The 17490-nt window shown below is 36.4% G+C and overlaps 1 protein-coding gene and 1 long non-coding RNA gene across 2 annotated transcripts; one reads left to right on the top strand and one right to left on the bottom strand.

The window, feature by feature from the left end:
• The first annotated feature begins 721 nt into the window (after positions 1-721).
• On the top strand, positions 722-7197 carry LOC111611812. Its single transcript, XR_002754245.1, has 3 exons — positions 722-822; positions 3608-3715; positions 7111-7197. It is a non-coding gene; the product is annotated as an uncharacterized LOC111611812 (long non-coding RNA).
• On the bottom strand, positions 6208-10908 carry LOC102230430. The gene is made up of 4 exons (XM_005815448.2): positions 10664-10908; positions 9796-9867; positions 7698-7967; positions 6208-7249 (listed from the first exon to the last, which is right to left on the bottom strand). The coding sequence occupies exons 1-4, from the start codon at positions 10793-10795 to the stop codon at positions 7082-7084; spliced, it is 642 nt and encodes a 213-aa protein (XP_005815505.2). The 5' UTR covers positions 10796-10908; the 3' UTR covers positions 6208-7081.
• Positions 10909-17490: the final 6582 nt, after the last annotated feature.

The following is a 17490-nucleotide window of genomic DNA, read 5'->3' as shown; positions in this document are numbered from 1 at the left end:
TTAAGAAGGAGCAGCAAAAGAAAGTGAGGTGGATTAGCAGATCTCGTTAACAGAACATGTTAGCATGTCTGGATTGGTATGAGACTCATACAGAAAGTCTTAAGTCAGAGGCCTCTACAGATTTGTTGCAAGAGTGACTGCTACAGGAGATTGTTCCTCCTCACAGCATCATCATACACATCAACTCTTTGAAGATATTTGGATGATTTGAGTTACAACAGCATTTAGTTTCCCTTTGTGGTTAAATAAAGTATTTTTTAACTGAATTGAATTACAGTTGGAGGTTTTTCAACAGATTTCTGCATTAGCGAAATAGGATTACTCATTTTAAGACGAATGTACTGATGTGCATTCATGTCGAAACTTTTCACATATTTTGAGATTCCCGGACTCCACCTGCGTGGGATACGACATTATTTAAATTTCTTAAGAATTTATATTTTTAGTATTTGATGTTTAAAACAGATAGTCACGCATTCAGTCTCTGTTCAACAAATTGTAATGAAATCTGGTTTGTTTACATTGTGAATACTTCTCCTTTGATTTAGCTGATTTGAAACAGAATTGTTCCTGACTTCCGTTTTTCTTTCCTCCCGTTTGTTGTAAAATGTCTCTTTGAGTTCCCATTCAGCCCTGAAATCATCATTGTTGTTGCAGATCTGCCAATCAGGCACCATCTTATTTGTGGTTTCCTGTCCTCTAATATCTGCTGAACCTTTGCTGCCGTGCAGAGTTTAGATGCGTCTTTATCTGTCGTGCATCGTCTGCAACAAGCTGACTCACTCTGAAACCCAAACTCTGACAGCGACCACAGACACAGAGGTGGGGGTAAAAGTTGACTCCTAGTGTTTCTCTCGGTGTTGTCAATGTTTCCTTTACAGCCCTGCTGAAGTGCTGTTTAGCACCCTGAGCTAACAGACCCTCCACCCTAATCATCGCCAACTGTCCATTCAGATCTCTCATCTTCTACTGCCTTCAGAGGCTATTTTTATCTCCTGATAGAGCTGATTTCCTCTCTGTGTTTGGTGCAGATGCTGCCTCATTCTCAGTTTCAGATTAACTCATTTTCGATCGGGACGCTCCGAAACTGCTGTCATTTAGCTAGCCGTTAGCTAGCAGCCCACATCTCTGCCTGTTTAAATAAGGAAAGAATGCCAGATAGCTCATTACCTTATTTGCAAAGTATTCACACCTCTAGAACTCCAACACATTGTCATAACCATGAATTTTAATAGGTTTTGTTGCATTTGTGGATTTTACTTTAGAAAGTAGAGAAGTTGCCAACTCTAGAAGTCTGATCTTTATGGAAGAGTGGCAGATATGTTTTCTTTTGAAGGAAGGAAAACTGGATCTTATATTTTTACTTTTGGACAATTTTAATGCGTAACCGCGGCAACAAAGTATTGTTGTGTTTTTACAACTGGGAGCAGCTGATAAGCATCTGAAAATTTCAGGACATGTTACTCTGGAATATCATCTCCCTTTACTTGGATGTTGAGCTGTTAGCATGTCAAACTGTCATGCAACATCAGTGTTCAGTCAGAGGCTTCTTTAGATTTGTTGCAACACTGACTGCTACTGGAGATTGTTCCTGCCCACAGCGTCGCCATCCATGAGTTGCGATTACGATAAATAAAGTGGTTTTCATTTTAATTACATCATATGTAAAACTTAAAGGCTCATGATTTAGACAATTTTCAGATTCACTTGACATGACCCTTCCTCCTCCATGCCTTACAGCTGGTCTGAGTTTCTTTTCCTGGCACGGTGTATTTGGTTTTTGCCAAACATGTCCAAATAATTCAGTTTTAGACTCACCTGTCCAAAGAACATCATTCAGGATTTATTAATGTATCCCTCTCAAATTTTAGGTAGTTCTTAGACAGCAAGATGCTGATGAAAATAACTTTCAGTGTTTTTGGAGACGTCTTTTAGCATCTTGCGGTCTGCTTTCAGGATGAACTTTGCTTGTATGTCCAGATCTGTATGGAGTGATTAATGTGAGAACTTTATATCCCTAATCAGACCTATAGGCTGATAAAATTGGCTCTTTAAGTTTCGATGGTGTTGAGTTTGAGGCCTTTTTTGCTTTTGGACAAAATATTCACCTACGATGCACACAGAGACGTTTTTTTCTCTGAGACTTTCCATCCTGCTTCCTGTAAATCTGTAAAAGATCGGCTTTTTCCACTTTGTCCAAAAGCACATTTACCAAAAAAAAAAACAAAAAAAAAGTTTCTGCATATCACGACTCTTTTGTTTTATATTCTGAAACTACATTTTCTTGCACATCACCTACGTGTGAAGTTGTTATCAACACAAAACGCAACCCTAAGAGCCTCATCTGCCACTTTTGACGCGATATAAACAAAAGTGAGAACGCACCTGCGTCACCAACTGTCCTACTATCCGGATCCGAACCAAACTGCCAGAAAATTATCCTGAATTTTCCGCTATTCACGCATGACAGAACGCCTGTGGATAGTTTCGGTTCATCATAATTGAATGTTTTCAGTCAGGTTTTTTTGTGTAGCACTTTTCAAAAGGCCCCTTTCATATCCAGTGCCCTGCAAAAATAATTATTGGCAATTAAATATCTGAAAAGTGTGGCCTGCATTTGTTTTGAACCCCCAGTCAGCAGTTACTGTAGTGGCGACCATCTTTAATCCTACACCAATAACAGATTTTAACAATATCTCTTAAGGGAAATTTGTTTTAGTTTTTATGGTAAAGAGCAACCACGTTATTGTTGAGGTTTTATAATAAAAAATATAATGATCATCAATTAACAATAATCAATTTCTTCAGTGAAATGTAGATATTTACGCCAAAAAGCACAAGTTTGCTAAATGTTTTTTTATATTTCTTAAAAATTACTAGAGCTTGCATTTTTCTATTTTTACAGCTCAAAAAATTTTAATATTGTGAAACATTTCAACATTTTTGTTATCCCAGAAAGCGAAGCTCATCTTATGTAAATTCATCTCACATACAGTGAAATATTTCTTGCAATTTTGAGAAATATGTCTTGCAGAAAATTCCATCTCTGAAAATTTGAATATTGTGAAAAAGTTCAATACAGTATTCATAGAAAGTTGAGTGGAAGGAAAAAGAGTGGTAAGGAAAGGTGCACCAGCATTGTTTTTCATATAAAGCAGAGAGGCATCTAAACATTGGAGAAATGTGACCTCTGGATGTTAACGCAGTGATATTAAACCCTGGTTCTGCGTTTTTCCCCTGTTGCCACTCGCCCGACTTTAATAACTGGGTGATTAACAACCTTTTGTGTTGCTTAATGCCTAAACAGGAAGTAATGCAACTATTTCAGTCGTGGTTCATTTGTGAAATTCATGGGATTTTTCTGCAAGAATGTCTAAAAACTGCAATAGTCTTTGAAAACTAGCATCTGTTTTTATTTTGCCCAGCCAGAGAACTGTGCAGAAGTCCCTGCAGTCAAAATGGCTGCTAATTGAGACCAAAATAGGCAGAAATGATCGTATTTCATATGAATGCAGTTTTTTATGAAATTTTACTGTTTTAGGAGAACCCTATTAATGTTTTATGCCTGAGCCTTTCCTCATTATGGATACATTTGTCTTGTTTTTAGAAACTTGATGCATCTCATTGAGAACTAACCAAGGGTAACCATGGCAACCGGTGACAGTTTGAAGTCAGGCCAACACTTTCTGCAGCACTTTCTCTATACTCTCTGAAGGTACGTGTATGATATGATTTAATTTCCCTTTGGGATAAACCAAATATTTTCAAAATTAGAATTGCATGAAAACTGTAAGTTAGGATGAATTAGTAAAATAAACACAATATGCAGAGAAAATGTACTTATGTAGTTTATGTTTGGGACTAGAAATGGAGAGAAGACTCCACTTTATTGTGTAGCTGCTTATGTGAACATAAATGGATGTAGATCTGGAAATATGAGATGAACACCTGATGGAAACTAATGCAGCTGTGCACTTTATGAATTTGTTTTGTTTAAAGCTTCAGTTTATAGCTAAAAATAGCAATAAGAGATTCAAACCAGCTGATTATAGCAGCTGGAGGATTGCAAACTAAAGAGGCTCTCAGACTGAGCCTTGCAGAACTCCACTGTTCTTGTTTTTGCTCTAAAAAAGAAAAAAAAGGAGAAAAATAATCAGCTCGACTGAATTAGAATTTATGTTTTTATTTTCGCTGCCAGCAGCGCTGAGAGGAGCCTCAGGGTTTTCGTTGACCACACAAACAGACGCCGCTGCAGTGGGAAAGCACAGCTCGGGTTCTTAGAAGTCACAGCTTCACACACAAACACACATAGCGCCTGCAGTGCATTGTGGGTAAGCCAGCAGTTACTGTAAGAAACGTCTATGGGTTTATGAGAAGTGATGTAACAGGAAGTGACATCGCTGCTGTGGGGTGGAGGGCTTGGGTCCGTCCAGCTTATCTAAGCTGCAGCAGAAGTTTGAGTTTGGTTGCTAGGGGAAATGTCTCCAAATTAAAACAGAAAAAAACAGCTTAATAGTTAATCTGCATCTTTATTCAAGAGTACATGAAAATAAATCTGCAGATCAATGTTTTAAATTAAAACAAATAAATAAAATCATGGTGAAAAATTATATTATTTTTTGCACAATTGTAGAGCTAAAATGGAAAAACTGTGTTTGTAATTTTAAGTACATTCTTGCTGCTTTGCTGGAGGAAAAAATACATCAGCAATGACTTTAGATAAACAACTGATAGATGATTTCCATATTCTCAGAGGACTATATAGGTCCCAGGTAGCAGGTTAAAGGTTAAAGTTCATGACAGGAAAATACAGAAGAGATGAAACAAATAAGAATTTGGAAGGGACTCTTTCCTCTAATAAAATATTGGCAACAAATTGAACTTTAGAGATGTGTATTAATTAAATGCAACATTTTGCAATCAGTCAGCCTATCAAATGTGAAGCACGGTGGTGGAGGGTTGATGCTTTGGGCTTTTTGCATCCACAGATAGTTATTAAATAAACTATGAACTCCTCTGCATCCTAAATGTGAGGCAGTCTGTCTGACAGCTGAGGCTTAGTCCAGGCATTGTTAGAAACACCAGAATGGCTAAACAGCATGGTGCAATGGCCTAGTCAAAGTCCAGACATCAATGTGAAATCAATATAACCTGTAGTGGGAGCGTCAGAGGAGTGTCTGCAAACCTTAAAGTGTAACTAACCCCCCTGTGAAAGCAAAACTCCACCCCTAAACAAATTATAATGACAGTTTCACCAAAGTGGGTGGAGCTAAGAGACACTAGGGGCGTGGCCAGTCGTGGGGATGAGCGGAGGGGGGTCGCAGGGCTGTGGTCAGGACGAAACAAGCACTGCTGCCAACTTAGTGACTGACGCCATATTTAGCCACTTTTTTCTGTTACTGGAAACTTTTATGGTGACATTTGAAAGCATCTCTGCATATGGAGGCCAAATTTAAACTTAGTTAGAATTTAATGAACTCAAACAGTGTTGGGAAGAAGAGGAGGAGAAACTGATAAAGTCAAACAGTTCCATCCTCACATCGTCTTTCTGTGGTTCCTTTGCTGCTTTTTGAGCTCTTTTTGCCTACTTCCTGCTGCCAGACAGGTCCTATCAGGTTGATTTCATTCTACAGGTCTGCCAATAATCACATCTGGCTGATTTAACTCAAGGTTTTGCAAATAATTTTGTTAATTTGTTTTTTCAGGTTTGATAGATTTTCTTCTTAATAAATAAAATCTTGTTGAATTGATTCTGGTTTTCTTTATCTGATGTTAAAATTTATTTTGATGAGTGTCTGCACAAAAACAGCGACTCAGATTAAATCCATCATTATTATAGTTAACTAAAACTGACAAAATCTGAAATGAAGAAAACATTTTATTTTCCTCAACTGAAATAAATAAATAAAAACGTTATTAATAGGGAAGAACTGCCACTAACTGGAACAACATCGTACATTTATGGAACTTATTTATGAAAAGTCAGTTTTTGTGTTTATAAAACAATTTATTAGCGTTTCGAACAGTTTACATCAGCTGTCAGCAAATTATCCAATGTATAAATATAACAATATACTTCAATCATTTTGAATTCTGCACCTAAAAATTAACAAAAGTATTAAAAAACTAAAACTACTACTACAAATAATAAAAACTAAGCTAAACTTTAATTAATAACTTATAAACACACCCTGATTAAAACTGAATTAAAATTAAAACTAAACCCAAGACTATTCTAATTCTGAACCACAGAAAATAAAGGCGACACGGTCAACTGAAGTGCTTTCTGTTTATTTCATGCTAACCTGTCAGTGTCAGCTTGTGCCAATCAATAAATACACAATAAATAATCAACAGTCATAACATCGTGATTCACTATTAAATAAAACTCTTAAATACAAAATAAATACAAAAAAACTAGAACATGTCAGCAAAAACGATGAAATCCCTGGCAACTGCAGTACTTCTGCTGTAATAATAGTACATCAGTGCTGGGCTTGAAGGTCCAGAGAAGTAAAATTACTTTACAGTACATAATGAAAACCTTTGGTGTACTTTGTACTGTAAACATCAACTCTCCAAGGCACTTCAGTAAAAACAAGTTTGGTGATAAAAAATTCACTCAAACTCAAGAAAGAAAGAAAATAAAACTTGGTTTGGTCTCTATTTACTTTCATTTAAAGTGTCTGACCAATCAGAGGTCTCCTCCCCACCCACCTCTCTGCCACTGTCCAATCAGAGTTTAACAACCTCTATCCAGGGTTATGTTTTACGCCTAGCTGATCTTCTCAGTTTTTACCCTGTGATGTTTTTAAAGTGGATAAATCAAGTATTTCCAGGTAAAATTATTTATCCTAATCTTTGCAGCATCTTGTTTTCAAGTAAAAAAAAAACAAACATTAAATCCGACTTAAAACAAACATTACAACATTAGATGTTTCAAGCTTAGCCTGATAGTTTGTTGTTTAGTCAATAAATATATGTGTATGAAAGAATCCCCTAATTACAAAATCCTTAATAGGCACTTTAATTTCAGTTTTTGTTATCTGACATCCTTATTTCGCTGGTGTTTTTGTAGCTGTTATTGCTGCCCTTTTGCTCGTCTTTCAGGCTCCCTGGTGAGACCGGTCCTGGTCTGCCGCCGCCTCCGCCGCCGCCTCCTCATGACGTTGTCCGCCAGCGAGTTGGCTTTCTCGTAAATCCACGGCAGCTCCCACAATGCTTTGCCCTGCACCTTGATGTTGTCCATCTGGAGAAGGAAGACTGGTCAGTTTCCAAATAATATCAACAAGTTCATCCAGCGATAAGCTGCGTCTGTAAATGCTTAATTAAGGTGACTTATTGTATTTTAAGACCTTGAAAATACTCAAACTGTTAGCCTCTTATTTCAATTATTTTGGTTAAAATAAGGTAATTGTTCTCAAAGCTTCTTTAAAAGTCTTTAAGATCTCTTAGAACTTTCACAAACACTTCACAAGGTGTTTTAATAAACCCAAAATGGACCTTTTTGAACCCAAACATCAACCTTGACTTTGAGAACTTCAAATATTGTTGAAAGTCCTTCAAATTTACAAAGCATCCACACAATTTAAGACGCCACACATGATACTCGCTGGTAAAAACACAAAAAATAACTTTAGAAAACTCTTCTCCAGATCCAGATGTCAGCAGAACCAAGTGAAGAACCGTTTCCGTACCTCAATGTGTTTGAGCTTCTGCAGTCCGTGGAGAACCTTGAGTTGCTCCTGATAGCTGTGCCGCTTCAGCTCCCTGATCTTCTGTAAAACTTTGATCAGGTTGAACCTGGTGTCGCCGGCAGCCGACGGCTCAGCGGTGCTGGGGCCCGAAGTGTCCGCTTTGTCCCCATTGGTGGCCGACAGGGGGCTTGGAGTGGGCAGCCCCTTCAGCATGTGTCCAAACAGTTTGTCATACGCCTCCAAAACGCCGCCCATAAACAACATCTGGGACTGAAAAGATGAAAAAATTAGTAAAAAGAGTTTTAGTTGTCCATTTTTTACTTTTACTATCTGAATAAGTTAATTGAACCTGTTAAATGCAACAAAAAAGCTGCTGATCTCTTGCTTTACTAGCATGTACCAGCCTTGAGGTTCTAAAGGTTTTTTCACACAGTGGAAAAACTCTGTGGTTTCCCACACAAGAGTTAAACTAAGTGTAGTGTGGGCCATGAAGGGGAATGCCACCCACTGCCTGCTAAACATGAATGTCACATTCCAGTTTTGCTCATCTGGATGCGACAGTTTCATTTGGTGTAGATGCATATTCAGGTGCAGCGGGAGGGTCAGAGGTCAGGAAAAAAAGTGTCAGACTGAATAAAAACTAGATCGAATTGTTGCTTTTTGGGGCATTAAATGAGTCACAGGAGGTCTTAGGAACGTTTTGCTGTAAGGAAAAAGTGAATGGCAAACCCCCTGGGGGCTGTTCACGCTAGCTGGTCACTAAAGCTGTGCTAAAACTCCAGTGAACACCAGAAATAATCTCTACATATGCGACAAGATAGTCTGTGCTTTATTTATGGGTTTCCTTTGTGACACATTCACCAGATTCTTTAAATAAATTCAGCTCTAAAAAGACAAATAAGCTCTCATGGTTACAAACTGTTAGCTGCATTTAGCCAAATTCCACATATTTTACACAAATCATAGTGAAGAAATGATCTAAAGTTATATTTTCTGATAAAACTAGCCCTTTGTGTTCAGGATTTGTTTTGGTTAGCTTGTTGCTAAGCTAGCCTAACTACTTGAGCTAATATTTATATAGTGAAGCTATTTTCACACATTTATGTAAAATTTGGGATTTAAAGTGTATTTAAGTGACTAAATAGTCCCATTGTGAGTGTGTGTGTGTATTAAGGGGCTGTTGAGTATTAGAAGCTGTTTTCTTGCCGATGCTACCAAGCTAGCAGTTAGCTGGTGTTTCTGTCTGCCAAAACATTTTCAGACACTTTGAAAAACCTGAACTTTATCACACAGGAGTTTATGTTGAGGTTATTGTGGTTTTTCTTTCCTTCAAACTGGAACTTTCACTCTCCCCAAACTGTGACATAAAGTTGGCATTTTGTTAGTTTCAAGAGCCGATTGTAGATGATTTCAAATGTTAAGCTCTTTGTGGCACAAGCCGGCATTTCTCATGAAGAATGGTGCGGTTTTCATGTGAAGATGGAGATCAGTTTCAGGTTTAGATCAGTAGGGGAACAAACTCCAGAACATGCTAGCCTGGCTTTTCTGAAGTTCAGAAATATTTACTCTCTGCCTTTTGATAGATTATTTTTTAATAAAATAATGATTTTTGCTGTTTTCTGTAACTATTCTACAGTAAATATCTTTTAAACAAAGTTTCTGTTTATCAGTGTTGCTGGATTTAGATTATTTTCTAAAAAAAAAAATTGGGTCAAGCTAAAACCTGTAAATTACAAATTACAGTTTGAAATACTAACAAAAGAGAAAATCCTGGATTAGCCTTTGATCGTCTATAAAGGTTAATTTCTCTAAATATTATGTATAATTTGTTTGTGTTGTAATCAAATACCTTACTTAAGGATCTTAAGTTATTAATGTCAGTGCTAACTTTGTTTATGTTGTACTTTAAGCTAACAGCGCTTTAAATGTAATGGCTCTACACCAATGGTGCAACACAACTATGACAATCAGAATAATTAAATGAATCAATAACCACATTAGATTAGACATCTTTACATAATTTATAACCAAAGTAAGGACTTTATACTATTTTATTGTTTATTTCTGTAGCTGTTATTGATTTAGATGTTTGATTTACCTCCATTTTGCCTTTCAGTTCTTCTTTGGGGAACACGTGCTTTCCGTCGTATATATCCGATTTAGAGATTTTCTGCAAAGAGATCAAAAACACAAATATTTGATTTTATAATAATAGAAATAATTAACATTCCTGCACATTTAAACAGACTAGCATTGAAAGAAGGCCTTAATGGTGCATTCACTGTTAGAAAATGAATCTCAAACTTGCATTCTGCTTGGCTTTCAAAATAAGATAAAAATATTTCATGAAATAATTAAGCATGATTTCTGCAGACGTTCATAGCATCCTCTGTAGCAACAAAAAAATATTTTTGGTGCAAGTATTTTAGTATACTTGGAAAAAGCTAACTTAAACGTAACTTTGCAACAAGATACAGGAGCTTGATTTAAGAAAATAATTCCTTAATATTAAAGATGAAATACTAGTTCCACTAACAGATTATTGCACTTAAAATCAGACACTTTTCCCATGTTGCAAGTGAAATAATAAGTTCGTATTATCTTTTTTGTCCAAGTATACAAACATGTTTGCACTAGTACGATTTTGTGTTTTTGCGGTGTAGATTTGTAGTCCAGTAATGCAGATGTAAAAATCCTGAAAAGTCTAATACATTTTATTCCTTTTTATATGTTTTACTGTAGCTGGATTACAGGACACTTGTTGTTGCATTAGTTGTTGAAACAAACTTGAGAAATGAGGCACAGAGTTGGTGCATGAAAGCAGCAGGTTGGCCTTTAACCCACACAGGTCTACGTGTTTGCGCATGTGTGTGTGTGAGTTTGTGGCGAGAGCCTCAGGAAGCAGCAAAGACCTCCACACACTCAGACTGAAGCAGCTCGGCTGCGGCGCCGCCGTTCATACTCACATAGTGCTGCAGCAGGTCCTGCAGGGTTCTGTTCATGTCCTGAGGGAGGTACGACCCGCTGACCTGACCCACAGACAGCCATGCCAACAGGCAGACCACCTTCCTCATCACAGCGCCCATCCTCATCATCATGCCGCTCCTCTCACTGTCTGTTGAGTGTCGGTTTGATTCCCGGAGCGATCCCGATGCAATAGCCAGTCGTTTTTGATCCCTGTCGGAGCGACTCGGCAGTCGTGTCTCTCGCCTTGAAGTTGGCTCAAACTGTTTGACTTGTCATGAAAGCATTTATTTATATCAGCCTGCGAGAGAGAGAGAGAGTGATGCAGAGATGCAGCAGTGATCTAAGTGTGAAAAATGTGGTTGTGCAGTTTCCTTTAAATCACCAAACTTCATAGAAGTGGGTGAGGGGTCTCCCACTCATGCAAGTTCAACAATTTATAAAGTTTCTGATAGTTTCCTCCATCTCCCCTGGATTTAGTGGGAAGTAAAGGTGCAGCTGGTTATTTTGGGGGATCAGAAAGGAGCAGGGATGCTGATGTTCTGCATATGAAGACAAAAGCAGCTGGAAAACGCTGAGGTGGTTTAGGCTGCAGCCTGCGTCGGAAAGCATTAGATCCAACAGAAACCCCATGGAAACTTTTACAAACGCTGATCAGTCTGGTGTGTTTAGGGTTTCCCTGGGAAATCTGAGGAGTAATTAAACAGCTGATCTCACTTTGAATAAACTGTTTGGCTGGATTTATTTGTCACTTTTGATGCAATGCATAATATTTTTTTATTTTAGAGTGTATGGCACTAATTGTGCAACATTTGGTACAACATCCACAATGTTCAGACTGGAAAGGCCTACACTGCAAAAACTCAAAGTATTTCTGATCTAGTTTCTAGTGCAAAGCTCAAGTTATTTATTCTACTTGAGCTTATTTTAAGTAAATAATTGAATATAAAAAAAAGTGCTACTGTTATTTATTGCAAGATATTTTTTTTACCACAACTAAAATCTTTCTACAGTAAAGGTTTATTTATTTAAACAAGCTCCTATATCTCGCATAAAAGTAACTTGTAAGTTATTGTTTTCATATTTCAAGTATAATGAGATATTTGCACCAGAAACTAAACAAAATACTTGGTAAGATTTAATGTTTTCACAGTGTAGACTTTGAATTTCAACAACAAAGTGAAATTTTCATTATTAACTCCAAAATAAAAAGCTTATAAATTCCAGGAGAAAATGCAGAAGTTCCAACTTCTGCATTTTCACAAAGTGGTTCCTGGTTTCCTGGAACAAAATGTCACATTTGGAAATTAGGGGGGAGGCGGTAAAGTGCAGTAAAGTCTCACTTCTATATGGCAATAATGATGCACAATTTGGTACAACTTCCAAATGCTTAGACAGGAAAGACCTACACTGCAAAAACCTTTGGTCTAATTTCTAGTGCAAATATCGTAGTACACTTGAAATAAGACAAAACTAACACAAAAGTAACTTTTTGGCAAGAAATAGGAGTTTGATTTAAGTCAATAACATGTAAAAATAGTAAATTTTCATCAATATTAAGGATTTTACTTAAATCAAACTTACCCATCATTTGCAGCGCATAGACCCAAAATCAATAATGCATAAGTTATAGCTAATCACATTTTGTTATGAAGTTAATAAAGGAAATAAAGTAAAAGCAGAAAGAAAATATGTCAGATTTGGAAAAGAGTTTTAAAAAATTTTTGCAGGAAAGTCTTGCTCCTGATATATTAACTATAATCCAGTGAAAATTCACCTACACTGCCAAAACATTAAATCTTACTAAGTATTTTATATAGTTTCTAGTGCAAATATCACTTTTTATTCAAAATAATACAAAACTAACTTGCAAATAACTTTTCTTTGCTTGTTTTAATTCAGTAATTGTTGAATATAGATACAAATTACACCTTCCACTGGTTGATTTTTTTTCTTCCAAAAGTAAAAATCAGCCAGTGGAACTGGTATTTCTTTTGTCTATATTCAGGACTTATTGATACAAATACATGGTAAAATTAGTTTTTGCAGTGTAATGTAGTTGGATAAAAATCTGTTTTCTTTTGGTATTGACAACAGATACTTATAGATGTTTTGAAGTGTATTGTGAACACTTCTGACCCCAGATATTAATGCTCAAAAAACATTGAAAATAATAATTTTTCTATATTTCACAACACAATTAAGCTTAATAAAATATAACAATGCATTTTGCAGAACTTCTGTTTTGTGCAGGATCCCAAATCTTAATCAGAGCAGCTGAAAAGCTACTAGTTAGTTTTGTCTTGTTTTAAGTCTATTAAGATATTTGCAGTAGAAACAAGATGAAAATATTTGGTTCTTGTTTTTTTTTTTTTTTTTTTTTTTAAGATCTCAGCTGTCAAACTGCAAAAACATTAAATTTGACCAAGTATGAAACTGTGAAATATTTCAGTTTATCAGTGAAGACATAAATGAAAAAGCAAATTTTACTAGAATCATCTCCAGCGATTAATATCTGCCCAGATCGCAGCTTATTGAAAAAGTTAAACTGATTCAAAATGTGACACATTTGATTGTAATTCAGCAGAAAATCACTGATATCTTCCACAATGAGGAAAAACTGATTTCTGATGAGCATAGCTGTTCATCTTGCATGCAAGGATACCCATGGAAAGTTGAGTGGAAGAAAAAACATGTGGTGAAAAATAAATAATTTGAAGTGTATCAAATTGTCATGAATGGTGCGGTGAGGGGTGGTGAGGCAGACGCTGTAGACCCAGGTAGGATGAATAGTTGATTTTAATAAAGAGAAAACACAGTCCAAACAACAGGCAGCACGCACATTAGACGAGGACCCGACGAGGACGCAGACACACAGGTGGCATTAAATACACAGAGGGTAATCACAGAAACGAGACACACCTGGGAATGATCTTGGGGAGAACAGGACAACACGGAGACTCAGAGACACAGGAAACTCAAAATTAACACACAGAAAACACAGAACATGACACAAATATTGTGTGATAAATAACTTGTTTAATTGAATTACTGAAATAACTTCAACACAGTGCTTATATTCATAGTTAGCATGGTTCCTCTCTGGGTACTCTGGTTTCCTCTCACGCTCCAAACTGATTACTGCTTGTTTGAAATGGAGATCTGCATCAACATGAAGGGAAATAATCCATATAACTTACTGATATCCACCTGCAGTAGATCAAGTTCATACCTTGCTTTGTGTAAAAATAAAGGAGGAAGAAAATGATAAGAAACTGTAAATTTTAATTTTACATATGTTTATATATTTTCTCTCGTCTTGTGACGTTCAGCTTGCAGAAGATATCACCTTTCTGTGCTGCAGTGGGTCATTTCAGAGAAGCAGCTGAGCAGAAAGAAAAGGCAGTACGACTGTGGGTGGCACTAAAGGTTCTGTCCTGAGCAGAACCGGTTCTGATTCTGGCCCGTCTTTCTGTGCAAATGAAGTGAGATAATTACCTGGAACGTTAAACAGACGCAGTTCTGCGATCGCATCTCTGCTGCGCGTGTTTTGGGTGGGAAACAACCTTCTGCAAGATGCATCAGCTGCAACCATGAAAGAAGGAAATTAAACCACAGGAGGGTCGGCGCTTCACAGAAAGAGCTTTATAGTAAATGAGACGAGATGTTTGACTCAAAACTTATTTATTAGCATTAATGTTTCTGCATTACATGCAAATAAACATATTAAATCCTGCAGATGTATTCAGCCCCTCTTCTTTGCAGAACTACAACAAGTTCAGTCAGATTGGATTCATAACGTCTGTGGAGATCAGATTTTAATTCTTGAATCAGATTCTGAGTTGGATTTTGGTCTGGACTTTGACTAGGCCATTCTAACACATGACTCTGCCTTGATCTGAACTGGCAGTTGTCCTGCTGGGACCTCAAGTTTTCTGCAGCCTTTTAATAAGGTTTAGCGCCATCATCTTCCACACCATGATGCTGCCACCACCATGTTTCAGCTTGTAGAGGGTTTTGCATGCAGAGAACCTTCATCCTGATGTTTTCTGGAACCTGAAAATATGACTTCTTATGACTTTCTCTCACCAGTAACTTTCTTCTACTAAATCCTGATTAATGAAGTGCATTATTTATAGTTATTACAAACTAACTTCACTTTATAGTTGGGGAAAAAAACTTTTATTTATTTTTTTTTACATTTTACTTCAGATCGATGGAATTAAATAACTGAACATATTTCCTGTATGTCAAACATTTTGCAGTAGTTGCTTTGTAACGACCCCTTATTAAAGGTTAATATAGTTTTTTTTTAATTAAATGTATTCTTTGTGATATTTTTATATTCATTGTGTTAGTAATTCTTTAATTGTTGCAGCTGTCTGCAGGCTGGATGCACAGTAAACTGATCACATCCAGCAAACAGAACAAAGACCAAACTGTGGACTGCAGGTGAAATGCGACGTTGTAGGCCTGCGGTTTAGAATGCTCTGCAGAGTTAAACGTCTGCATGAAGGGTTAACTCAGCAACACAAACACACAACAGCAGCAGATAAACTAGAATCAGGGTGGATTTCATTTGATGTATAATTTTTTATCTAACTTTAACAGACATCTTGAGCTTCATTGGTAACTTTTAGCTCTTCAAAAAGCAGAAATATTATCAGAATGAACAAGTTTGAGCCTGTGTTGGTGGAGTTTTAGGAAATAGACTGACATTTATAACAGGTTTGGTTTCTGTTCTCATTCATGGAGGAATTTAAAATATTGTTTACTGAGAAATAAGTCACAGATCTTTTTTCTGTAACTTAAAGTGACAAAGTTTCTTTCAATTTTTATTTAATTTTTTTCTGGTAAAGGTTGACCAAAATGCTGAAACCCCTCTTCAGTCTTTTTTTATTTTTACATAAATAATTAACTTGTAGGTGATTAATGCCGCAGTACAGTGTGAAGTACGGTGCTGCAGGTATCATGATGTGGGGATTTTGCACTCAGATTAGGAGTGAACTCCACAAAAAAAGTAAAAATTACACCTATAAACTAGTTTTTGCTCTTCTGATACGGTTTGTTCTCAGATCTTTGTAAAAAAGTTTTTAAAAGTAATTTAAAGTCACATATATGATTATATGTTCAAAAGGTTTAAAAAGAACATGTTGTCCAATTTTCATGTTATCTACTTAATAAAAAAGTCAAATGATTTTTGTGTAAAACAAATCAGTAAATTGTTGTGAAATGTGTCTATTATAAGACAAACCCACAGATTAACGTAAAAACTTATAAATGAGAATCTATATTTTACACCTAATATTTCTTTGAAGAAGTTATTGTTCTGTAAAAAATGTTACCCTAAAAGATGAAGAAGTGTCCATCCACATTAACTGTGCTTGTAGGTCAGATTTGCTAAAAATTCAGAGTCAAAAAGGCCACTGAAAATCCTTCATAGGGCCAGAAATGGCCCCTGGACCGCACTTTGGGCACCCCTGATCTAAGCCATCCATCGTGTCTGAGGCTTTTTTTCTGTCGGGCTAAATTCTTCTGGAGCTTCTAACATTATTATTCTGGATTCAGCTCCATCTTTCTTCAAAATCCCTGCTGGAAAAAAAAGCATTCCCACAGTATTAAGCTGCCACCACCGTGTTTCAGTGTGACGATGCTGTGTTCAGGGTGAGAAGCGGCATTGAAGGGATTCTTGTTTTGGTAGCAATAAAAAACAAATTCTAGATTAATTAATGTAAAGTTTTTGTTTCTTTGTGTCAAAGTGAATTTTTGCAGTAAAACTTTACATGAAGCTCAGCTGCAGGTAGCTACCTGAAGATAATGTTTTCTAATTTTCCCGCTAACTCAGTTTCTTATTTTCTTCCTCTTTGTATGAAATTCAGCTCTGAGGAACAACACGAGAGCCTTCAGTTGTCTGACGGAGGCTGCTGCCATTGACTAGAAAAGACGAAGCAGACAAAGAAACAGGAAGGTGAGGATACTCAGGTGTTAGAGCGTACGGGTATCCCCTGCTTAACGCTGGAGTTTCACAAAAGGAAGTTTGTCTCTGTTTGAAGGAAATGCACTGTTTCTTCTCAAATATGATCCTGAATATGAACCATCTTATTTTTACAAAACTTCTGATGAAATAAGGGTAAAATCCTCTCACTGTTTTTACCTACAATGGTGATTCAGTCAACTTTAGGTTTTAAAATGCAAAATATAATAACATTAGCAGAACCTTTAGAGAACAATGCAGGTTATTCGGATGGTTAGGATTTAAAATATTGGGACATTTTTCAGATTTTAGCGATAAACCTGATGAACAAATAAATCCCTGCAAATACAGGAATTTATTTGTGTACTTGCAGTGTTTCTAATGCCTGGCTCACTGCATATTTTGCCTAATTCTAGTTTAATGTGTGTATCTGATTAACTCTTAAACACTGAGCTTTAATGGGTCGACAGTCCAACGTTTTCATTCAGCTTTCTCAGTTTTCAGATGTTAAAAATTGATGTTTATAGCATAAAACTGGTTTTTAGTTGAATTGTCTTGTGTTCTTGATTTTAAATTTAAACTAAAGTAGAATTGTTATTCCTCTAAAATGAATCTTTCCTTTCAGAAAATGCATCTAAAACTGATTGCTAATAAAGAGAAGTGAGAAATAAAGGATGGTTGGTTAATAAAGCAAAGGGCCATCCACTGAATCTCAATCTCTATACTTGATGTAATCTGTGATACCACAAGATTCTTGAAGGCATTTTAATGACAAAATCAAAATATTAGAACTGCTCTACAAGCTATATTTCCATTGAAATATGTGAATTTTGAGAAATATCGCAAAAAAGAAAG

The sequence above is a fragment of the Xiphophorus maculatus genome, chromosome 17 (genome assembly GCF_002775205.1).
Source record: "Xiphophorus maculatus strain JP 163 A chromosome 17, X_maculatus-5.0-male, whole genome shotgun sequence".
NCBI classification, from domain to species: domain Eukaryota; kingdom Metazoa; phylum Chordata; class Actinopteri; order Cyprinodontiformes; family Poeciliidae; genus Xiphophorus; species Xiphophorus maculatus.
This window is presented reverse-complemented; position numbering and strand designations above follow the sequence as displayed.

Coding starts and splice junctions, on each gene's coding strand:
- LOC102230430 (XM_005815448.2), bottom strand. CDS start 10,795: ATGATGATGAGGATGGGCGCTGTGATGAGGAAGGTGGTCTGCCTGTTG. Junction 9,868..10,663: donor AGGACCTGCTGCAGCACTAT/GTGAGTATGAAC, acceptor ATCTCTTTGCAG/AAAATCTCTAAATCGGATAT. Junction 7,250..7,697: donor AGAAGCTCAAACACATTGAG/GTACGGAAACGG, acceptor TTCCTTCTCCAG/ATGGACAACATCAAGGTGCA.